The sequence below is a fragment of the Struthio camelus genome, chromosome 3 (assembly GCF_040807025.1).
Source record: "Struthio camelus isolate bStrCam1 chromosome 3, bStrCam1.hap1, whole genome shotgun sequence".
Lineage (NCBI taxonomy): Eukaryota > Metazoa > Chordata > Aves > Struthioniformes > Struthionidae > Struthio > Struthio camelus.
The window spans coordinates 80,515,397-80,540,681 of record NC_090944.1 but is presented as its reverse complement, the minus strand read 5'-3'; the positions used below and the strand labels follow the sequence as shown (position 1 = coordinate 80,540,681).

At 41.0% G+C, this 25,285-nt stretch overlaps 1 protein-coding gene across 1 annotated transcript in view; it reads right to left on the bottom strand.

Annotated features, from left to right (window-relative positions):
* Positions 1-12,231, bottom strand: part of SYNE1 (spectrin repeat containing nuclear envelope protein 1) — a 324,712-nt gene extending 312,481 nt beyond the window's left edge. Inside the window, exons 1-3 of the mRNA XM_068938684.1 lie at positions 12,207-12,231; positions 3,691-3,731; positions 3,460-3,580 (exon numbers count right to left, since the gene is read on the bottom strand). Coding sequence (XP_068794785.1) covers positions 3,460-3,523 — 64 coding nt within the window. The 5' untranslated portion in view covers positions 3,524-3,580; positions 3,691-3,731; positions 12,207-12,231. The remainder of the gene's footprint in view (positions 1-3,459; positions 3,581-3,690; positions 3,732-12,206) is intronic.
* Positions 12,232-25,285: the final 13,054 nt, after the last annotated feature.

The following is a 25,285-nucleotide window of genomic DNA, read 5'->3' as shown; positions in this document are numbered from 1 at the left end:
GATTTATATTTACATTCCCAATAATTAATCAAACAAACAAACAAAATTCTCAGAGCCCCTCCTCCCCATTTAAAGTGGAAAGGCCATATTTTTCTGCAATCCTTGCCTATTACATATGCTATAGTACCCCCAGAATAAAATAGGAATAGCAAAGATTTCTTTTTCAAAATATGCCCTCATTCATTAAAATTCAATAATCTATGTCCCTTTTGGACGTAGTGACAGAGGGGATAACATTTCCTCTGGAGATGCCTCTCTCTCTCCCTTGATTGCAGACTGCGCCAAAATGAATAGCCCTATGTCTAACATATGTAGGCACCGCAGTTGGTGGTGCATAGCCTGCAATACACATTCTCAGCCCAGCACTCTGCCCAACTTGATGATTGTCTGTCCTAAGCGCATTTCTCAGGCAGTGATATATGATGTTATTCAAAAACTCTGTAATGTTTACATTTTCTGCTGCACATGCCATAACCACCACCAACGGGAAGCAAATGGAAATTAACAACAACTTTGTTGATCTCTGATGGTTTTTAGGAAAGCTGATATGATTCCATTCACTTACAGTATCCACATTAGACATTTCAAAACTGTAGTTAAGAATCCCAGTGAGTAGTAGGATTTTTCTGATCTTTCCTGCACCCTCCCACCACAAGCACTTAGTGGACGCTTGTCAGGTGAACATAAGACAAGGGTGGAGGAGGGAGCACACCTTGCTTTACCTCCTTCCTGTAAACCCCGTAAATTCCCAGCACTGCCATCTTGCAGTCCTAACCAACTGCGTCACACGAGGAAAACTATGCTGCCGCAGCCTAAGACCAGGTAAAAAAGCAGGTGATGTAGTGCAGAACTGTTATTCTGCACTGACTGAGGATCCCCAAGCCAAGCCAGTTCCTGTTACACAATGACTATTATCAATTTTACTGTCACCTTGAGCGATGCAACCAGCTCTGCTGCATAGATACATGCAAACAAGCCAAGATATATCTCTGCATTCCTGTGTCCGTACCTTCCTGTATGTCAGTTCATTATAATTTCTGAAAGGCAGAATAACCTTAATTCACAAGGGTTAAGGTAGTCGCAATGCAGATTGTCTGCTCATCCATAATGCAGAACTACAGCCTAAAAAAAGACTTAGGCTTCAAGGGCTATAAATCTTGGCAAAGGTGAAGTATTTACTGAAGTAGTGCTTCTGCAGCAGAAGCCAGATTCTAATAATACAAAGCCAAACTAATTTCATCTGATAAGCAAAGAATCCAGCTACAGCTATGACTTCAAACAAGCAGTGCCAACAGTGCCAAATTTGCCTTTAGTTTCATACATTTTACTCTTCTAAACAGTCTTCACTTAAAAGTTCACTTTTTTTTTTTTTGGACATCAAGCAAAAATCATGAAAAAAAAAATAGAACTCTGGACTATGCAGCAGACTTCAACAAAGCAAAGTATATGAAAACGAAAAACAATTTGGTAAACATAAAAAAGGTACAAGTAAACAGAACAGCCATGTTGTCAGTAACAGCTTTACAGATGTTTACAAGGTGAGGATACAAATGAGCCCATTACTGATATTCCACATGCTCGGTAAATACCTCCTGTAGACCCCTCCTCACTCATAGCATTTGGTACTAGTCTGAATAACCTTCCCTGAACACTACTGTGTTCCTTGATCCTTTAATTTGCAGTACACCTTAATAAGTTTTAAGCACCACTGTGATTTCTCCCACGTATTTCTTCATATTCCTCAGATGGGCTCAAATTCCGTAACTGCTTCATTTCTTGCCTCAAATTTCTCTTTTTTAGAGGGCAGGGAGGGAAATACATATAAAAACAGGATTTCTTTTAAACATATAGCATACCATGATACATATAGTATACTGAAACCCCCGTCTGTTGTCTGACCAATACTGCCTCCTTCTTCCCTTGCACTCCCTTATTTGTTTGTATCGACTTGGAGTTTATTATCCTAATGTTTAAATCACAGCTTCTCTGGCAAAGGAATATTTATTCGTTCTATGTTTGTATGCACTTTGAACAACAGTTGCTCAGGACTGTAGCCTATCAATTACCAGACGCAAAAAAAGCAAGGAAAAGATAACTGTACAAAGGTCTGTAGAACATCAAGCAGAAACATTCTGGAGTTGGAAAAGTGATGTAGCAGGCATAAAGAGGAGAGATTCTCCATCTTTATGCACAGTTTTATCAGCTGAGGGTACACTGAAATTATGTACACTAGTTGCATCTGCTGGCTGGGAAGCTGAGTTCAGATATCTCATCAAAACTGGAAAACAATCAATGGAAGGAAAAACCAAAGGAGGATAAAGATTCAAGGTTTAGAAGATGCAGAAGGGGCTAGCATTGGTTCTATGCATATAAGCATCTGTTGAAGTCAATGAGGAGTTGGTGTGTAAAGAAAGTACAAGCTCAGGGCTTCACAATTAAACCTTATATTTAACAGGAGTGAAGACTTTAGCAGCGCTGACATTAATTTCCTTCTAGTCAGCAGCATCATTCTGACAAAAAACATACATCCTGAATGCAAGCTTTTAGCTGCAGCGTCTAGGTTTATAACTTCTAAAAATTTAAGACAATAACTTTTAGTCATGCTTTATTAGAAAAGCTTAATACATATGTAACCTCCACTCCATGAATACTGTAAAGATATCCTGTGATATGATGTTTAAAAGGTCATCAACTTGAACACTAATAATTAACTCACTGACTAACAAATTCTTCAATGCTTAACAATATAATGAGGTCTAGTTCTTGTTTGGAGACATCAACTATTACTATACTAACATACTAGTTTATCAGTATAGCAGATCTATCTGTAGACTGGGAAGAGGATGGGTATAATTTCTATTTTCTTCTCTATGAGAAAACTGTTGAATAGTCAAATTAGGTGGGAGAAATAGAACCAAACAGAACCAATCAATTCTCCGTGGTGCCCAGCGACAGGACAAGAGGGAACGGGCACAAACTGAAACACAGGCAATTCCATCTGAACCTGAGGAAAAACTTCTTTCCTGTGAGGGTGCCTGAGCCCTGGCACAGGTTGCCCAGAGAGGTGGTGGAGTCTCCTTCCCTGGAGATATTCAAAACCGGCCTGGACGCGATCCTGGGAAATATGCTCTAGAGGACCCTGCTTGAGCAGGGAGGTCGGACTAGACGATCTCCAAAGGTTCCTTCCAACCTCAACCATTCTGTGATTATGTGATTCTGTAATTCATTGTCCTATCCCATGGATCCATGTTCATAATAATAGCCTCTTTTTAAACATTGTTACTGACGTTATATCAAAGAAACCATACAATAAGAGCTCTTCAAATATACTATAAACATTTTCCAGTAAGTTTTGAACAATTTTTAAACTTCAGAAATATTTTTCTGTTTTTGTACTAATAGTAAAAAGTAGGAACCTCCCTTTATGAATTGATGACAGTGTACCAAGCAGTCACTTACCCTGAAGTCGTTGCATGACATTGGCAATATCTCTAGATCTTGCCACCAGCCGGGATGAGGCCATGATTTCCTTGGAGCTAGTAACCTTCTACTGACAGAAGCTTCCCTCTAAGCCACTGGCCTGGGTGCGATGAAGATCTTGGACTACCTCCTTTCAGCAGTCAACCCCCCACTTTAGCACAGCATGCCTGGGTGAGTCACAGCTGCTCTCGGTCCAACAAAAATACTCACAGGGACTGTGAAACAGCACTGTCTTAAGCAACCACAGCAACCTGAAAAAGAAAGTATCATGGCTTAGCGGAAACTTGCACCAGTTCTATGTAGAACTAAGAAGCCTGAGTCTTAACAGCTATTTTAACAAACAAGGAGTGCAAGGCTTTGCACATACTGTACACTCAAGCAAGAGACACAATTAATGCTGAAAGCTACCTTGGCAATCAGTGGGAATGAAATTGCAAAAACAAACCATTAAAAACAATTGGCAATGCACCAGCCATCAAGAGTTTCATGATAATGTTTGTGCATGTTGTTTTAGAAATAACAATACTGTTACACACATTAATGTAAAAGTAATACTGTAATACTTATTAATGTAAATAATATTATGCTTGTTAATGTAAATAATATTATGCTTGAAGGAGGAAAAATTAAATCCCTGGGAAAATAACAAAGCTGTACAACTCTCATTCTATTTCATCATGCTAAAAATGAACAGGCAGCAGTAAATTATTGATCAGAATAATCCCTAATGCCACTGGACTATGTGCTCGAATATGAAATTCACACACTACAGTATTACATAAAGTTGTACATTCACTTTTATAATGCATACCAATGTTGTATTTGGGGGTATTTAAGGGTATTAAGATCTCTGAAAAACAACTGCTACATGAGCTTAACATTGCTGTAACTGTACTAAAACCTACATGATAATAAATCTGGTCCAAAAAAAACTATCAAATTAGATTCTGCGGATAACGTTATCAAATAGCATCTTATCTTCTGAGAAACAAATCCATTTTGCATAGGCATGCACCTTGTTCCCCATTAAGAAAGTACTGAAGGTATACCTAGGTACACCTACAGAGGAACACCAAGAATAATTGCACTCATATTACATGCACTGTGTTTACCGCTACGCACTATGATTTTAGCATATCTCTACCCTGTACTTCAGAGGTGCCAATGCTGCTCAAGTCAGCAAACCCAAGCTAACTTTGAACTAGTTTATCCAAGTCTTGCGGAAAGCACTGTTCTGAGAGATGAAGATTCAGAACAGACTGTAAAATCTACCTGCGTAAACGGACAGGCAGCACGCACCCACCATGGCCAGACCAGCACCAACACCTGCTTTAGCTAATTCCATCACTAGTTGTCCAAGTGTCTACACCTAAGCTGCACAAAACACTCTGGACTCTTATGCCCTGCCCTTTCCCACGCGCGACTGCTCCTTCCTTCGGGCACCTCTTCCCTGCCCTCTGCTCCGGTCCTTGCACCTTTTTAGGTGGCTGGCAGAGCCAGCTGGGCTTGTGCGCAGCAGTCACTGCGTCCCCCTCCTCCCAGTGAGGCACCCTTGGCACTTCGGCGGCCTCCCCCTCAGCATGGCTCGGTAAGCGTCGGCCGGGCCTGCCAACCAACCGCCCGTTAGGCTGCAGCACCCACTGGGGGCTGCTGCAAATCACTTGTCAGGGAGCCAGTTTAGAGGAGCTGGGGAAGATGTTGATCTAACTCCAAATTAAAAGTGCCTGGGAAACTAATGGAGAAATATGCTCCATCTACTCATACGACAGGCTGAGTCACTGCACAGTAATAAATGGAAGACTAGCAATTAATAATTTATGTAGCTGATATTAAATTATATGCTGCATAGTAAGAATCTGTGGTTCTACAAATGGTTCCTCATTCCTTTGCAAGTGGTGGGAACTAACAAACTTTAAAAAAGAAGCGAAGTTACAATAGATGGGAAAGAAGGAGTCTCCTGTGCAAATTGCACAGTCACCTCTAGAGGCAGAAAACTGCAGTTCAGGGCACAGGAGGCACCAGCAGAGTGGCATAGTGTCACCTGTCTTCAGCCAACAACTAAAGGGCAAAAGAGCAAGAAAACCTACATGCGCCACCAGCTATTCCATGTAACACAGAAGGGGGATTTTTCCTGACTTTACAAATAGTTGATGCCTGCAACAAAAGGTATTTTAGTCCTACTGAAAGATTGTATTTTGCAGATTTGCAATCATTAACATTTCAGTTACATACAACATTCTCATAGCAGTTACAGAAAAGCATTTTTAATACAAGCAGTGACTTTTTCATTTCAATACGAGACATATAAGGATATATTTTCAAAGAGATATGTTTTCAAAACACACAAGTTTATGTCTTAAATCTCATAAATCTTAGCCTAAAATAAACCTGAAGGACTATGTGAGCTATTTGCTGCTTTAGCATTCTACAAGTGGTTATTCCTTATTTTTAACTATTAACTTTTTTGGTCTGAAAATACAGGGAATGAGGAAACAGGAATGAAAGGGACAAGTATTGCTTGTAATTTAGATAAATTTTTATTTAATTTACTATTTATCTGTGTTTAATGGATAAAGTTGAGCTAATTCCATTTTTTTGTATCAATATCCTGGTAGTGAGATTTTAAACCAAAAAAGGAAAAAAAACCTTCTGTTCTCATACAAAAAGCACTATGTCTAGCAATCTGCTATGGTTTGATGCAGTTTTAAACTCTCTGGATTGTACTTTTTCCTCTCTTCAAATGCCAGAAAAGTAGGCTGTCTCCTCTATGGAGAAAATTACTAAACCTATCATCTCTCAATTTTTCCAGGTCCCTAGTCTAATTTTTTTTCCACTATGCTTAGGAATGCTCTGAATGATTAGCAAACAATCTATTTCTCTTTATTGGTAAGTGTAAAATACCATTGGTAAGATTAGGTCATATTTTATTTTTTAGTTCTCAAAGTTTATAAAACATGATAAAGGAAAAGAGACAAGCTTGTCACCCGAGTGGTTCAAAGAGAGAGAGAGAGAGAGAGAGAGATGTCTGCTAGGAGCAATCACGTAAGATTTGGACCAATGGCTGAAAATAAACATGGCTTAAAAAAAGAATGAAAAATGTTCTGACTGTCCTTCAAGTCAGCACAAATGTCAGATTTCCACTACAACAGACCGATGCCACATACAGCAGCCTGCGGAAGATTTCTAATGATGTGAAAACATAGATGAGCCCTTCCAGCGCTCAGAGAAGGACAGCAAAGGAATATTAATGAACATAAAAGATTACTCAGAAACTCAGGCTGTGAAAAAGATTTGGGGATGTGCACCTACAGAGAGACGCTGATTAAAAGTGTGCCTTCTACTCTAAGAATGATTCCAAACAACGGTCTCAGATAAAGACTTGCACCTGAGAACAGAGTTTTAAACTTCTATAATATCCAAGTTTAGCAGTAATGGATACAGAAACTCCAGACAAAGAAGAGCGAACGAGGAGAAACAAAGTAAAGATATTGATGAGAGTGAGAAATAGACAGGTGTCAGCCAGAGAAAGGACTGTGTCTGATCTGTCTAGGAATCTGGGAGAGACCAAAGAGAAATATTTGAAAAAAACGGTAATGAACTCAAGAAACTACTTCAGCTAGAAGTCATTATCAAATGCTACACAGATATAAGAAACATGACGGAGCAACTAAAATGACTGCAACACAAGAACTGAACAAAATCTCAGGAAAGACAGAAATAAGGTCAATTGCTGGAGCAGCATTAGGCGTTAATGATGAGACAGACTTCCCTGAACTAAGAAATGGTAGTACAGAATTGATCAAATCAAAAATCATTTCCAGGACACGATTTCCAAACGTAGCTTACTGCAATAGGACTAAAGGTCTACTCTGATCCATAGATTCAGTTTCTGAAACATAAGAGGTCTTCAAAATGCTATCAGAGAGATAAATGCTTTTAAAAATGATGTGATTCTACAAGACAGCAGTGACCCTCATGTTAATCAAGAATAAACGATTCTCATAATAGTAGGAACCAGAATTTTTTGGAGGTCATAGCTGCAATTTCTACATCAAATAATCACAAAATCAGATATTTTAAGTTGAGTTTTAGTTAATAGTGAAAAAAGCTAGTCACAGGACTAGCTCTGATAAAGGAATTGATGCAGTCCAACCTATTCGAAGAGTAAACCAAAGCATGTAGGCAGATAGGAGATAATCTAAAGAGACAATCCTTAAAAGGAAAAAAAAAAAAAAAAAGGAAACGAGGTAGAGAGATCAACTGGACTGAAGAGTGCAGTGTCTGCCCTGTAGAGCAGGCTGGGAATTTCTTTAAGTCCAAGGGCTAGTAGCATCTGTACCCCTAGACAGGGCAGAAAAGACTGTACAGAAGCCCCCCAGACATATTTGGAAAAACAATCACCTCAGAAACAATATTTACAGTAAGTAGGCAGAAATGAAGGATGAGAAGTAAAGAGCTTTGCCATAGCACGTGGTATCTACAGGGATAAAGAGAGACTTGCTGCAAGTCCATTTGAGTTAGACTAAGGAAGTAAAGACAGCTAGCTTCCTTTAGCTTATCTGGGACAGATAATTAAAAAGAAGGTAGAAAATAAGATCAAGTTGAGATTAATGTACCTCAGTGAGTATTATGCTGCTGTTTCCACTGAAGACACTTATGATAAATACAGTGACAAAGGTACAACAGAAATGGAAACAACAGTATCTAGGAAAAAAGCAAAGTTAAAAAAGAACAACTTCATAAAACTGATCCCAGTACACTGAAAACCTGTAGCTGATGAATTGAGAATCTGCTTTTAAACATACCTGAATAAATCTATCAAGCTGTGGGTAATGTCAACTGAATATATTAAAAGTAGGAGTTAGGATGAAGAAGCGGGATAGAACGATCCAAACAGACTCTTAGACTATTTTCAGAGAACACGGAACATCCTGACTCTTCTTCAAAATCCACTCCAACAGAAGAGTCATTTTAGTAGTTGTTATAGATAGTTAAATAGCAAATCTGTACTTGCTCGCTCAAGCACTACTCAGTACAAGTCAGTGCACAGTGGAACTTTCCCAAGTGTAATGGGATATAACTTTGCACTGCATAAGATCATGGAAAAATGTAATTTTGGCTCTGAAAGGTGTTTTTGATAGCATGGCCCCCAAATCCCAGCACCATCACTTCTGTGCTTCCTTTTCTCTACTCTGTGCATTGCTTTTGAACAGAAAAGGTGAAAGAAGAGACATATTACAAGCTTTGAAAAAGAACAGGAATTGGAATTGGAACAGGAATACTGAAACAAGATGTTCTAACTGATCATCCAACTCCAAACTGGCTGAATGTGCTGTAGTTACCCGGAGGTTTGCAACAGGTACTGAAATTTGTTTTATTTGGGGGGGAGGGAAGGGACTGGATCCCTTCTGGAGCTCCAGATGATTTTAGTTCCTGTAATTATACTTCAGCATTGTTTGGCCCTGAACAGAAGTCCCGCATTTTGCAGGAAGTTGAGGGTATGCAACTGGATTGAATAACTTGGAGGATTCAAAGTAATTTAGACATCTGACATTTAAATGTGTGGCATCTGCAGGACACACATTTTCTTTGCTTTACCTATAACTATAAATCTGTTATTTCAAAATGATTTGTAGGACCCCAGTCATGCACACACCTATCTACGGGCTTATATTTCAACAAGTGAGTGTTCCGATTTATATTACAAATTGACCTGTCTCCCATTACAAATATTTCATTTTCTACTTTCTATTGTTTTCTCTTTGGAATGGACACAAATCCATGGTATTACGAAACTTGGACTGTTGTCTTCAAAGCTGTCATTCCACTTGTACCAAAATTGCCAAGGGTTCCAGGACAAAACAGAAGGCAGTCTTGCTATTTTTCAGAAAATTTGGCAGGATATATATTGTTAGATATATTCAAAGAAAGGTAGTTCACTGTCCTTCTGATACAAAAAGTTAAATATAGTGTATACTACAGGTTAAGTAAACCTGCCATTGAAATTCTGCAGGAATGTATTACTGTTTATATAGATGTTGGTAATACTAGGAGACTGGGATCAGTAGCTCACTACATTTTACAAACACAGGATATAATCCTTGCCTCAAAGAGCTTACTATCTGCGCAGGCAAAGATGGGCCAAGATTAAGATCAGAGGTCACAGTACACAAGCAAATAGGACAGAGTGAAGCTGGGATGTAATGTGTAAGCTGTTTAATGATAGGGGAGCAGTTCTGATTTTTTCATTTTAATACAGACACAGCACCCAGGATTTCTGTGATATAATAAGACTATTAGCACAAGGCTCTTGCAGAGAACGAGTCCGTAGGAGAAGAAAAAAAAAAAAAAAGAGAGAGAAAACCAAAACAGAAAACACTGAAGCATCTCAGGAAAGGGTGGGTCAAAAAGAGTGTAAGATAAGCAAGTGAGTATTAATTCCTCGGTATTTGTGCACATCTCCCAAGCAAGAAAGCTTAGCTCAAGCAGACTTTGGGAGGAAAGGGCTGATTTAGCCCCTGTATGAATGGAAAAGTGGAAATACTACTATTTTGCTCATTAAATCTGTGCCTTTGACAGAAAGAAAGGTAAAAGTTCAGTTGCTTCAGAAGTACGCTGCTGCTGTTATTTTTGTGTCCTCCAAGGAGACACAAAAGCTCTAAAGGTTTTGTCACTAGCCACGGTAACAAAGAAGTGAAGTACAGAAAAAAATTTCTGTGTATGATGCATGTATTTTCCTAATAACTGCGGTCACTACCCGAGAGAAAGAAGTCAGCCACAACTGACTTCCTTTACAAAATGTAACTGAGATGTATTAACGCGGTATCTGTTTGAACTGTGAATGCATACACACGTATCTTCCAGCCTGATCTACAGAAGTCCTCTACAATTGCGACGATCACTTTGAGTATGCTTTCCTTGGAGGTCCCCCAGGGATTCACATTTTGTTTGGTGCCTCACACAGTGAGATCCTCGTCGGGGCCAGGCACTTCCACGCTCTGCTAGCATGTATTTAAACACTACCAGGGTGACGCTCCTCCTTGCCTGTGCACTTCTGCCCTCCTTAACTCCAGTATTCAAAGTGTTATTTTCTTTGACCAGTGTACACACTGCCAGGCTGTGTAACTCAGTACAGCTCTAGTGAGGCTGACAGGAAGCTGGTACTAAGGTCCTGAAGTACAAAACAATCCTTTGAGGATTCTCCTATTTTAATAAACTGAAAGTAACGCTGCATAAAGGTATATAGTCTTGATGAGATTCTTGTGTCTGTCTGAAGTGCAACAGCCCAAACAACTGCTGGCATTTATTACAATTATTTAATTTAAAGTAAAAAAAAAAAAAAAGCCACGTATGACTTTGGGCTCATTGATACTTAATACCTATCCACAGGTATTTTATCCTCGGGAACACAGATTTGCCATTGACATATATGCCTGAAGGTAATTTAAAAAAAAAAAAAGAACATAAATTAAAAGAAATTGAAGGAAGTGGAGACATTATTACTTCTATCTTCACATGTAACAGAGTCTGCAAGGAGTGGATCACTACCACATGCAGCACCATATTCCTTCTGGATAGCTCCTTTCTTCAGTGGAAACTTCCACGCATTAAATAATGCTTCGAACATCCCATGGGGCAACGGACATAGACTCCTACCGAAAAAAAGTGAGTAGCTCTAAAAATGTTAATGCTGTACCTTGTAAACCATTTTGTCATGTAATTCAGTACATGAAGCCTAGTACAACAACCAAGAAGGCATTTCCGATTGCCAGTTAACATAAGAGAGCACCTTGATACTCACTAGCCAGTGGCAATATCTCAACATAGTCCATCAGCATTTCGTTATACAAACTTCAGGTTTGTTTAAGTGTTAAAGCACACACAAGAATTGTGAAAATAATTATCGGAGGTCACGGAAAGCAGACAAACCATCACTAGGTATTACAGCAGGAAAGTGCGTGCCTGTTAAGAGTCTTTAACAGGCTCAGCACTTGAAGCGGGCTGGCAGGCGGCCAGAAACAACACATACTGTTTCCCTACAAACCACATAGATATAAACCCCCTCATAGTGATGAGCACCGGAGTTTCCCTCAGCATCAGCTAGACGATTTACATAAGTACATGCTCATCGGTTTGAGAAACACGGGTTATAATAGCAGATTGTGGCACAGTCCTTACAAGCACTTTTGCCCCCAATAGGTATATGGTTGAAAATATGGTCGTCAAAATCCTAGGTGCAACCTTGCTATTAATATTTCAGTAGCTCTTACATGTGGGGAGTTATCACACGTACCGGGAAGCGTATTGACTCAACGCATCTCTGTTGCAGTGCACTTGTGCTTTTTGCATCATCATCGCCTGCAACCCACCTTAAAACTGGCTTCTTGGGGGTGCCTATGAACACCTGCCTCGACTAAAAGACGTTTTGGTCCGCAGCGTGTGACTGAGCACAATAAAAACGGGCACATCTGTACCACACACACGTGGGCACGGCATGAGGCAGACCCGGGCCCTGCCTCTGGTGCGTATTTGCCACCTCCGCGCTCGCGAAGGGCAAAATCCCACCGAGGACAGCGGGGAAAAAAACCCTGAATCACCGCAGCCAGTTGGGCATGAACCTCACCCCGGTTTGGCGGCTGCCCCGCACGCCTCAGGCGTTGCTACCCCCCGGACCCCCGCCAGCCGCCCCCCACCCACACGCCCCGCCGCCGCCGCCCGCGCCCTACCTCCGCGCTGCGCCGCTCCGCGCTGCGCCGCGCCCGGGGGCGCCCGGCGCGGCGGGAGGACCGAGCCGAGCCGAGCCGAGCCGAGCCGAGCCGGGCCGGGGCGGGGCGGGGCGGGGAGGGGCGGGGAAGCCGGCGGCTCCCTGGTTACCGAGCACAACACGGCGGCGGCGGCGCCGCCGGCCTGCGCTGAGGAAGCAGGGGGGGGGGGGGGGCGGAGGACAGGGCGGCCAGCGCCGTGTGTGTGGTGTTGCCCTGCCCTTGCGGCGCCTACCCGGTCGGGGCCACCCTGTCACATCTCCCCTCCCTCCCTCCACCCGCGGCGGGCTGCGGCCGCCCCCAGCGCGGGGGCGGTGGCTGCGCGGCGCGGAGGTGCCGCCCGGCCCGGCCCGGCCCGCCGCCGGCCTGTGCTCTAGCCGTCGGCCAAGCCCTTCTGCGGGTGGCCGTACGGTGCTCGCTGCTGTTTCGACCGTTACGGCTGCTGCCGTTATTATCGCCCTGCCTGGCGTCGCCGCAGGGCATCGCCGTCGGTGCGGGCTGCGGAGCGGCGCCAGCAAACTGGGACGCGCGGGGACTTACATAACAACACTGGGGGGGGGGGACACCCGCGCCGCCGGCCGTGCCCTCGTATAGGGCTGAAATGGAGAATCTGGGGGGAACGGTGCCCAGGTGCCCCCTTAGTTTTCATCTTTTCTGGCAGCACTGCAGTGGTTCTGCAGCGCTTGAGTGCAGGGTGTTTCCTGAGTGCCCGAGTTAGGCAGCGGAGGTATTACTCAGCGTCACCCGCTTCCTTTAGCATTAGTCGTGTTAGCGTTGGCGTTGCCCTTGCGGTATGGACGTTGTCACCTGTGGCATCTGTCCCGACACAATGCAGTGTCAGTACAGTGCAGTCCACACGCCTGAGGCCAGGAGGTTGTGTGGGAAAAAAGGACAACCTGGGAGCTACAGCCAGCGTTCTGGTGAAACTGGGGTATATATATTTAGGTCAGCTCCAGCCATCCGCAAAAATTCTCTCTTCCTCGCAATGCGTGTAGTCAGGCATAATGGCCCTGACGTTTTCCTCATCTTTTTATTTTTCTTTTCTTCTCTCTTTCTCTCTCTTTTTTTTTTTTTCTTTGGGGGGGGGGGAGGTGCAGGAGGAGAACCACAAAGCCTTTTTTCATCTGATGCTTTCTTATCTCTTCTTTATCTTACCCCAGGCTGGTTGCAGCATAAAAGATGGCAAAGGAAGTGGATGCTGACATGATTTTGAGTTTCCCCTTTCCACACATATCTTTTTGCTGAAGAAATGCCTCATTTTGCTATCTCTTTCAGAAAATATTTTATTTTACCTTCCTAGGTTGAGAGTGTTAGTGTTAATATGAGAGAGAACAACTTTTTCACTCCCGAAGCTTAGACTTTACATAATAATATCATTTAAAGCAGTTCAAGAAATAAAAGTGCTTGTTAGTATAAGCTTCCTTCACTCTCTACATTGTAGCACTGCATACTGCACTATATGCTCTAAAAGTTCAGCTAAAAATGACTGAGGTGTGTCCTGCTTATCAGTTATACCAGGAAACCAACAGAAAATTTACTGGCTTCTTATTTAAATCTCTTCCTCATCATACATTATACAAGAATACAATATCGCTCTTAATTCTTCCTATTTGCTCTTATATAAAATCTCAATTCCAACTGTGGAGAAAGCTGGACGCTACCTTGTAAGAAAAATGTGTTCCAAACTAGGGTGGTAGCCTTTGAAAGCTTCGCTATACTTACTTATTCAGATTTTTTTGCAGAAAATATATTATCTTCAATATCCTAGGGAAGTCACACTACAATTTGTCATCATCACTTTGTAATCTTACTTTTAATTGTTAAAAATCACAAACTAAAAGCGTGTTGTTAGTAGTGTGTTTGTCAGTAGCACTTCTGGAAGGAAATGAGATTACATTTGCTAATGTACAGCAATTCTGACAAGAGGTCCCCTAACTTTCCATGCATGGAAAGTCATCATGACTGGGAATTTTTGAAAAGTCAGAAACATACTCAGATATTTTTATTTGTTTTAGATTAACACCATCCTTACTCTAAACATATACTTGATTCCACTAAGATGTTAAACAGGCTTAAAGTTAAATGGCCGTACTAAAAAAGGATTTTTTGCTAGATGTAAGCATTGCTTAGGCTGAGAGTAAAATATTACTTCCACTGTAGACAAAGAAAAAAGAGAAAAAGAAGCTACAAAAATTGCTTTGAGGCCCCTACCATTTCCAAAACAAATTGTTTAGCGTGCCGCATACTTCCAAGAGCTGCCAGCTAAGAAGTCCTCTGCTAAGGACAGATCACAGCTAGACAAACAGCTCTGGTGGACAAATCCAGCCATGTGCTGAAGGGTAGCACGCATCCCCTAATGAACTTGGCTCCTGAGTACTCTGGGAAACTATTACAAACTGCAAGGAGATACAGACCGTATCATAAATGAAACTGATGACATAGTACATGGAATTTCTTGGTTCTGTATAACAAAAGACAGCATTCCTGACAGCTACAGCTTTTACTAAGATGTAAGGTCTTTGGCACAGAAGAATTCAGTGCGGTCTCCCTAAGAACAGAAATATTGCCTTTAAAGGAGCTAAAATAGTGCTTCTTGTTTGTTTCACTATTGTACCGCTCTGTGCTTGGTCCAATTTTGGTCACTAGACTTCAGGAAAGAGCTAAACCAAAATAGAATCCAAAGGAGAATGATGTGAATGATTGGAGCTCTAGAAAGCATAATCCAAGAGAAAAGACTGAAAGGGCTGTTTGATCTAGAGAATAGAAGGTGATAGGACATTCCAAGAGCCTTCAAAAACATGAAGGACTACGCGAAAAACTGCGTTTTTATTGTTTTCCCTCCCAAGGAAGGGAATCGTCTCTTCTCAGGGTCTGCAGTGCATAAGACAAGAAGTAAGGTGCCTAAGCACATGATTTAGATATCAGAACAGAAAATTTTAGGAGGAAGTAAAGCTTTGGACCGCATGATGTAAGGAGGAAGTGAAACCTCCAGCATGGGAAATTTTAAAGTAGAGACTAGGTAATTATCTTCTTGGAAGGCATTTTCATTTTTTTGATAACTTTGTTGGGAAAAAGATATGTCTTTAGGTCTCTTGATCTCTTCCAAGTCTTCTCACTGTCATCTGTGATGTTACGACTGGTTTAAGCAACAGAACATATCCTTCTTCCTGCAGTTTTTGCAGCAAGCAGTAATTGCCACTTCCTTCCTGTCCTAAACTGCCACATCGTATCAATGTGCAATATCAAAAAATTGCCACACACCTCCTGAGAGAGTTGTGCATGTCTATATATTCCTTTCATGCACCGTATAAAGAGCTTTGGATTTTTTTCTACATAGAAGTTTTATATAGTTTACGTTTTGTATTTGACTGCAACAGGACTCGGATGAACAGGCTTTGACAACAAGTTGTGTAAATGAGGATACAACTAGAAGCCAGAAAATGTACCTCCTCTGACAGGAGTTACACTGAATTACATGAAGTGCAACGAAAGAAAGTTTAACTTTGCGTGTATTGTGCTGAAAGGAATTAAAGTGATGGGATGAGATTACATAAAAGGAACCTATGAGCAGACATACAGAAAAAAAATCATCCACTAGCGCTAGTATGTGATACCATGGTACATGATACGTTCTTATAAGTGAAGTCATCAAACCTCTAATAGCTGAGCGATTCCTAATTAAGATTTAAAGCCTGTGAATGCACAGAATGAGCTTAGTCTAGCATATGGCAAGAGTTGAGATAAAGCAAATGGCATTTGTTTCTGATATCAGTCACCTCATTATTGTCAAGAAACTCATTATAACTCTTTGAAATGTACTGTGTACCATTTTTTCTCATTTATGCTTCATGAATTCCACTAAATTGGAAAATATTTTTTAAAACTCAAAATACGAAACAGGAATGAAAAGCAAGCACCCCAGTATAGTTTAAAATAAGATTAAATGTTATTACTTAAAGGTCGTAAGCAAGCAGAAGTACTTAAAAGATCTAAAAATCATATACATGCTGTTAGGAGTTGCCAAATCCAGTAGTCCTATAGAGGCGAGGCTGCCACAGCTCCACATTCCCTGCTTCAGCCAGGAGCGAACGTGAATTGCCAACGTGTATTCCCAATAGACATACACACTCACAGTATGCATGTACCTGTATGCACAGCCAGCTACACGGATAACACAGACAGAAAACTCAGCAGTCACACAGAAACAAGCACCACAAATGGCCTGATCCTGTTCCCTTCTCTGGCTGATCAGGATGAAAATCTGTTAGTGGAAAACATATGCATATATATATATGTGTGTGTGTGTGTGTGTGTGTGTGTGTGTGTGTATGTATGGACACATTATACAATATGGATCCCTCCAATAGCTAGTCTTAATCTCCCAGTAATACTCAGTCTTTCCAGTAGCTGATCCCTGGATCCCCAGTCTCCCCAGTCACTGGGACATGGGCATGCGAGCGCCCATGGCCTGCAGCCCCATGCTTATTGCTGGTACTGAGACCCGCTTTCACACACCTACACACACACAGATCGCCCAGGAAGTAGTCTTCAACTCTCCATCTACCTAGTAGCTTGTCCTTGGATCCTCTGCTCTCCCAGTTGCCTCTCTCTCTCTCTCTCTCTCTCTCACACACACACACATGCGCACACACACACGCACGCAGGCACGCATGCACACACCCCTACCTACCTGCAAAAGGGTCTCTCCGGCAGCTGGTCCAGACCTACAGCCTTGCCAGTAGCCAACCCCCAGATCTCCTTGTCTCCCCAGCAGCAGGCCTGGAACCCCTGGTCCCTCTGGGAGCCAACTCACAGACTCTCGATCTCTCCAGAATCCAGCCCAGACCTATGACTGCCTCGCCGCCTGGCTCCCAAACCTCTTAGGCTACTCACCAGCCAGTCTGGCTTGATATTCGCTAGTGATTACTCACTGACATACGCCCCCACCCACAGTATGTACATTTGCGGTCTCACCAGGTGTTGGCACCACAGACATAAGGGTCCCTGTGATCACTGGTCCAACTGCAGTTGCTCCATGTAGACTTCCAAACACGCATATGCACACAGGATTAAAAATGGAGTTTAATAAAATGACAGGACAAACTGCGCTGATCGGGCATAGGGCATGGCCAGACAAGGGCAGTGACTAGCCCCTGTTATGCAACTGGCCTCTTTAATCCCCTCATTCCTCTATTTTCCCACATTTGTTCCTCCCTAAACCCCGAAAGTCTTGTGTAATCCCAAGATGCTCCTCCCCTGCATCCTGTGAGTCCCATGCCCCTGTAGGCAGTAACCTCCCTTAGTCTGTAAGGTGGTGTGGTGTGGGGAGAGCCTCTCTCGTTGTCTCGTCTGCAGGACATCACCCCTGGCCCGTGGGGAAGATCTCCTCCTCTGATGCTCAGGTAGCAACAGGGAGAGGATGTCCCTTGGCTCTGATTAGGTTACTGGGGTTCCTCCTCCTGTAATTGTTCCTCTGGGCTCCATTGTGTGGTGGAGATGAGCCTTTAATCACATAATGTCACCTATTCAATAATGCTTCAGTTAAAAAAAAAAAATATTTAAAAGCATTTGGATCAAACATGCTAAAATAGCTCTTTTTCAACTTGATCTTTGGACCAGTAGACAAAGCAAACATTGTCAGACAGTGCCACCGTATGGACTGCATCAAAAAGTTCTTTTTTTTAGTGCTATACTTAAAAATATGCTGCAAATACAGTCCCAGAATCTTTCAGCTACTGAAACTGAAATCATTTCACATTTCCTTGCATTCTTACGAGGGCAGAACATCTTTGTCAAATGTCCACCTTTGAACAGCACTCAGCTGAACGAATTAGGACCAATCTCAAGTGAACACGGACAAATCTCATACGAGGAAAAATCATAAAGATCTTGATGAATTAGCTTCTTTTTATGTAATTCTAGGCAGAAGAACTAATCCTTCTGATATTAATTGAAGAATCAGTGAGTTTGTTGACTTGTTTGGAACTACATGTGTAAACAGAAATGTAATTTTAGCTTAAAGTATAAGGAAGTTTAAGTAATTATTTCCCTGAAGTACAGTGCTAAAGTCATACATCATTTACTCCATGTAAGAATAATAAACAAGGTTTTTCCCGCAGGATATGTCAGCAGTCAGAGTAAAATGATGATTTGGAGACTAAAAAAAAGACTAACTTGACAGGAAGAGAGGATTGACAGGAAATGACACCAGAGACATGTGAAGATGTCCCATAAGGTCTAGTATGAAAGGAGCTCTAAAAGGAAGGGAAGAGAGAATGGAGTGTTTAATAGCGGGCAGGAAGCTTGGTGTGCTACCTAAGCACCTGACAGGAACAAACCCAATATTGTTAAGACAGAAGGAGGGACACGAATATTCTGTGGAGAACCTCATTTATTATTATTCTAAGAAGAATTGCTATAAGAACCTTTTTTGTTTTACTTCAGTTGTTCCTCATCCTTAAGTGACAGAATCAAGGAGATCAATGCTAATTCTTCTCATCTCAAAAGTATATTTCTAATTCTCATGAATCAGAGAAAAGCTTGAAAACAGGAATATACAGAGAGGAGGGAAATTCATTGTAATTTCCCCAAATCTATCTATTGAAATGATCATTTTGGAAGGTTGACCTAACATTTTTGAAAAACAGAGGTTGACAACATTGTATACCTTATCCACCCTCTCTCTTTCCTCCCTTTCCCGTTTTCTACAAATTTGATTGTTATCCCATGGTTTCCAGTCTCTTACATCCTTCTCTATCCTTTCCCAAATTTCCTTCCTTTTTGTTCCCTTTTCCCTCTCATGCTTACTGAATGCTACACCCTGCAATGTCATATTCTGGGCATGCTCCCCAGATAGTGCTGCTCTTGTGTCCCTTTTTGGCGCTATGTACTGCACTTTAATGCCGCTGCCCAGACTAGCCTGCCATACTTGCAGGGCTTTACAAGAGCATCTGCCTTGATCTAAATAGCAAGACAGTTGGTACAGGAGCAGCAGAGAGATTGGAGAAGGGGAAATAGTCTACCCGGAGACGCAAGTAGATTAGCCTTTAACTTATTTATTCTCTCTGCTTTCCTATTTTACAACTTCTAAAAATGAAGATGAAATGTGTTTATTGCTCCCTCCCCTCTCCCTCATAGCAAAATGTCATGTAGGAGGAGAAGAGAGCAGTGGAGGAAAAAAAGCCTCTCTCTTACTAGTCCAGGTAGTCTTAGAAAAAGATTCATATGAGACTGGCTTCAAGGTTTTGATATTTTCAAAACCCAGCTCTTAGTGGAGGTGAAAGGATGCAGGTGTTCTCTAACCTCCAACCTCTCCTTTTCATCTCGTGTACCCTTCATTGCTTATTCTTTCAATCTTTATGTCATTTGCGACAAGTCACCCACTGGAAGGGTATCCTTTCATGAATGTTCTACTTTCTGAGACCTTACAGACGTGGATTTCCCGTACAAGAAAAACATGAGTCTAGCCTGAAGGTTATATCTCTCATCATACAACATCCATCTGGAGGAATGCCTGGTCCCGTTATGTTGCATGACCTGTAATCAACACGTTTATTTAGGATTTTTTTCCATAACTATCGTCATTTTGCTATCACCTATCTTGTTCCTTGTGACTGTTGTTATGTTTGAAGTCCCAGAAAAATCTACATTTTCTGACTTCTATATTGATCTTAATAGAAAACATATCAAAAAGTTAGCATTTTAGTATCATAAATTATCATAAATTTTATTTTAGTATCATAAATAAGTTCAGTATTTTAAATGACAAAGAACATATCCTAGCCACTGTATGCTATGTGTGAGTGAAAGAATTTATCCAGAATTTTTTCCTGCCCTCATTTTCAGTATATCTTGAATTCATTAGATTAAGAAGAGCATCCTGGTATTCATGAAAACTTCCAAGGGCAGAAATCTGTCATCTCTGTGCAATGAATCTTATCAAACATTATTCTCCACCTTCTTATGTTGACAGGTAGCATGAGAAGTTCCTCTGAAAAACATCAGGATTCTTCTATGGGAAATCTATACTTTTCATCATGATTATTTTCATTCAGGAGCACAAACCTCTGTGTTTGTTTTTCAAATAGCAGATAATGAATAAGAAGCTTGATGTTTTCTATGAACAACTGCAATGTATATTGACTCTTTTAGATGTTGTTATTTAAAACAATATTATAACTTTTGGAAAAACTGCTTATTTGTTTCATAGGCATATGAAATCTTGCAAATTGTGACTAATTCATCCCTAAAATGCCCGAATATTTTTTTCTGGATGTCTCCTATGTTCAGTTGTGATTTGGGGTATATTAGGCAGTCTCAAAGCTACAGCTGTTTTGCGCTGCTGTGTTTGTTTCAGGAAAATACTGTGCTATAATAACAACATTACAGCATGTAGTTAACATTCATCACAATAATTATTCAGTAAATGGGTCCCTCCACCAGGACAAGAAGACTCTGGGGGAAGCTTTTGTCTTGGCAAAATCCTAGCTGTGTCTCTCTGATTACCAAAAATGAAAATGTATAATTGCAAGAGAGGCCCAGGTAGCCCATACATTATTTACATCCCTATAGTGTTTTCCTTTGAATCACCAGTAGCATCTTTCATAAAACTGATCCCTTAGATTATTATGGGGAGCCCTATGCATGTTGACTTCAATTGTGCTATTTGCGGATGCCTACCGTGGCTGAATTTATGGGATTGAAGCTCAAATATTTCTAGCTCCTGAGCAGTTATATCTTGAGATTACTCAGACTGTCTAGTTCTCCAGAGATGGACCTTTTTTGCAGCTTACCCAGTTTCATCAGTACAAAGGGAGTTCAGAGTGGGTATGAAACACTACCATGTCAGAACTCCACAGAGAAAGCCTATTCTGTGTTTACTTTGTGCTGGTGTGGATGACTGTACAAGCCATTGCTTCGATTAACACATCCGAATCCGAAGTGGAGAACTTCAGAAATAAAGGTGCAACCCAGTACAGATTTACCTGGAGCACGAACAGTCCGCAGGGCAGCCTGCTGCAGGCCCATATCCTCTCGGCACAGAGGAGAACTAGCAACACACAGTCAGTAATGGCTTATATGGGTTTGGATGCATGTGTCCAGAATTCCTGACCCTTAGAACTCGAGATTTATTAAGCTTATTCTCCATAACAGCAAGCCATCTGAGAGCAGTAAAAATTAATGACCTGTAACAGAAAATGATTAAATTAATTATTTACCAGTTTCCAAAGAATCATTACATATTGCATTTGCTTTCTCTGTGGAGTTCTTTGGTTAGCTTACTGAGGGGTTGGGGTGCTTAGCTCAGTGGATGCTGTAAGTACAGATATTTATGTGGGTGCTCATGAGAGAGAATAGTGGCAATTGTCAGGGGTGGAGAGGATGGCTCTCTGGATGAGGGTGGGGGCAAAGGTTTGAGTGTTTTGTGAGTCTCAAGAGTGCTGGGATGTCTAGATATGCTGCAATAAGAAGGAAGGAAGGGATATCTGGAAGGAATAACTCCACCAGGCAATGTGTAAGTGGGGAACAGTGCAAGGAACCATTTTTTTTCATCAGAGCAAACTTATGTAGTTAGTTTGGGAGAAAAAAAATCTTTGGGACTCCTTTGTGTTTGCTAGGGGAAATGCAGATCCCTTGACAGAACACACTTATCTTTTCCCACTGAAAACTGATCAAGCAGTTGCTTTTGCTCTTGGCTACTTCTCTGCTTAAGCAGAGGTGAGACAGACAAACAGCTTGCTGTCAGCATCTTGTCTTCACAATAGACGGTAACGAGCTGGCTCTAATGATGTGCAACTTGACGTGCAGGGCAAGGATGACAGACCTGCCAAATGCCTATCCTGGGAAATTCCTTTAAACCTCAAATGCTCCTCTCAGGAGAAGGACAAAGAAAATCATCAAAAGAAAATGTACTGGTGACTAGGAGTTTGGATTTTTTTTCAATATGATCTTTTTTGAAGTGTACGGAAAGCAATCATTTACACAACAAAGAAGAAATGCAAATCACCCAGTCTTAGTGTAATTTTTTTGTACAGTACTTAGTACAATGGAACTGTAATTCCCATGCAGGATGCCTTAGGGAAACTGTAATAACAATAATAAATAATAACAAAAACAAGCAGGCTATGTTGGCATACAGGGCATTTCCCATGGACTTCATAGTCCTTAAACCCTTACTTAAGGTTTTATGAGGTATTGTGGTACTCTGTACTTTTGCAGGTAATTAATCAAGGCTTTATATACTTTAGAACATTCTGATAACTGTGTACATCTTAATTTTCCTGGAACAAATCAGGAGTGCCATAACAGAGAAATACAAATCCAGTTAAGTTTTTCATGAGTTACATTCCAGGTTTGTTTGATTTATAAGAATGATTGGGTATTCCATGACTATGGTGTGACCAAAAAGCTGTCAGTCAGAGGAAGAGAAGATTAAACATTCATGTCTTCTGAAAAGCAGTCTCCTTTAATTGTTCATCTTACCTTCATTCTTAACCTCCCCCAAAGGATTTCCTCTTGCTCTAAATTTTTCTAATAAAACTTTTATAGTATTAGTATACTATGAACCTGGCCTTAATGATCAAATATTTATCACTGCTTTGGTTAACATTACTTACTTAACTATGGCATGACTCAGAAAGCAGACTTTTACTGTCATAAGCCATTCATCTAGTAAAATGAAAGGGGAATTTTCAGTTTGTTCAGCTATGAAAGAAATGCAGTCGTGAAAATTAAGCAGTAGTCCCATCTGAGTTGCATATAAAAGTGAAAAATCTAACTAAATCCAACCAAAGTGACATCTGTTGTGGCATATCACTCCACAAAGACTATTTTTTCTTGACAAGTCTGATAGACCAGATCTGGTATATAGCATTAGGTTGGCAAAATCCCGTCATAAAGTGGTTGAGAATTTTTTTTTTTAGCATTGGAATCTGTAGAAGTATTAGCTTGGAAACTGTCTTATTAAAAACATATGGAAATGCTGCTAAGAATTTTGTTCCTATCATGCTTTTCATGTCATTTCTGAAAGAGATTTCAGATATGCAGGAGATAGATAGATAGAAATACTTTCTAATTGTTTATCTGCCTATGCTGCACAGAATTTGATATCTTAATGTATAAGGGGGTATTTTCATTAACAACGGTGTGTTTTGATTATGCTCTTATCTAACACACATAAGGAAATGGCGGTAGGGATCTGTTTCTGCCAAAATAAATATAAAACTGGGTCCCAGAAGGGTACTTTGAATCCAGTATGCCATATATCTAGCTAGATATTCCTAACTGTGTGGCGAGATGCAATCCATTTCAGTGCTAAGATATATTTTATGTCTCAGTGAAGTAAGAATTACAGGTAACAGTCTCTGTCCACCCAATGGAAGCATCAGTGTGCAGAAGTACTGAACATCCACACAAATCCACTACTGTACCCATCCAAATGCTAACAGTAGCACTTACAAATATTTTTGCCACTTTTGAGCAATGCCACATCATCAGTCAAGTCCATTAAGGTCTATACAGCAACTTGGGACAAATACAATTCTGCTCCTAAATAGTTCATGCACTTTAAAGGTAAATCAGACTCCTGCTGCTCACACCAGCAAACTGATATTTGTGAAAGACAAGTGTCTCTCAGCATGAACAAATATAGATATATTTGTGAATATTATTTGTCAATGCAATTTAAAATTTCAGTCCTCCTTAGGGATTGGGAAAGATGGATGTAGTTTCATTCCATCTTTTAAACAGCAGGTATGAGAGAATACAACAGCACAGGAAGATTTTTTACCCCATGCTCATAGCTGGATACAAAATTTACAACTCCACTATGGAGTTCTGTCACTTATTATGAAAATGTTAAAATAATATGATTTTGCCTTTGGGTTATACTGAGCTGTATTTGGGTAATATCTTCTTTCTGTCTCCCTACTTAGTCCCTTTCTTAGCGGGAATTAGAAAAAAAATGGATTTGCCTGAGAAGAAGGCTGGTAATCAGAACTAAGGTAATTACGCGACCAAATGTCATACTTCACTCTCAGGAGGTTCAGGGTTTACCTTTGCCCCGACGCAGAACTGGCTGGATAGGTTCTGAGGTCTATTGCCCTTTCCTTTTATCTCTAGCAGCATAGTTGAGAACAAGGAGAAGCTGTGCTCTGGAGAGATAATGGTAGATCTCTTTCATAGATGGTAAGCTTATATAAGATCGGAAAAACTGGGAGTTGGCCAAAAGTTTTCCCCACTCTGAAAAGCATATTGGCGGGTTGTGCCTTCATCTGCTGAATGATGATGGTTCACGTGATGCATTTGTTGAACAAAGAACCACGAAAGACTTCTTGGGTCACTGACGCCGGTTCTCTGCCACTATGGCAATCTGGTCATACAATCCCACTGAGTAATTTAGCAAACTGCAACATAAAAACTAGGTAGGTTTATGCCTTCGTTTTAACTAATTAATTGCTTGTGAGTGAAGAAGCCTCAGACAACAACAATACCTTGCTCTCTTCTGTTCTGGGAGGGTTACTTATACATTAGCCTCTTGATGAAATAAAGGTTTGATTTTGGGGATTTCAAATCGGAGTTCAAACTGCTGTGTATGGATTGCTAGCTGTACATGGTCCACTACAAAAAGATATTCAAGTATGAAATGGTGATAGAGCATGTTCCTGACTTTCTGTCAGACCATCTTTACCCTCTCCGTCTTTCACCTTCTTGTGTCCCCAGGGTTTACTATTACCATGGGGTTTAGCTGGACCCTCACAGACTTCATAAAGCTGACCCTCTGCGCCGTACTCTCTAACTATTAAGAGGATGCAAGAGCACAGTGCAGAGATGATAAAAATGGCTTTTATCCATACAAATTATCACTGTTGCTTCCAGCAGTACCCACTGCCCCTCTAAAAATTAAGAAAGTACTTGAGTAACACAGACTTGGCTCAGATGATTAGATTTTTCCAATAGTCTCTGTGGCCTTAAGTTCAACTGGTGTTGAAATGCATTCACATAAAATGTGTATACCTGTGTACCCTTTTCTAATTCCCTCCCCC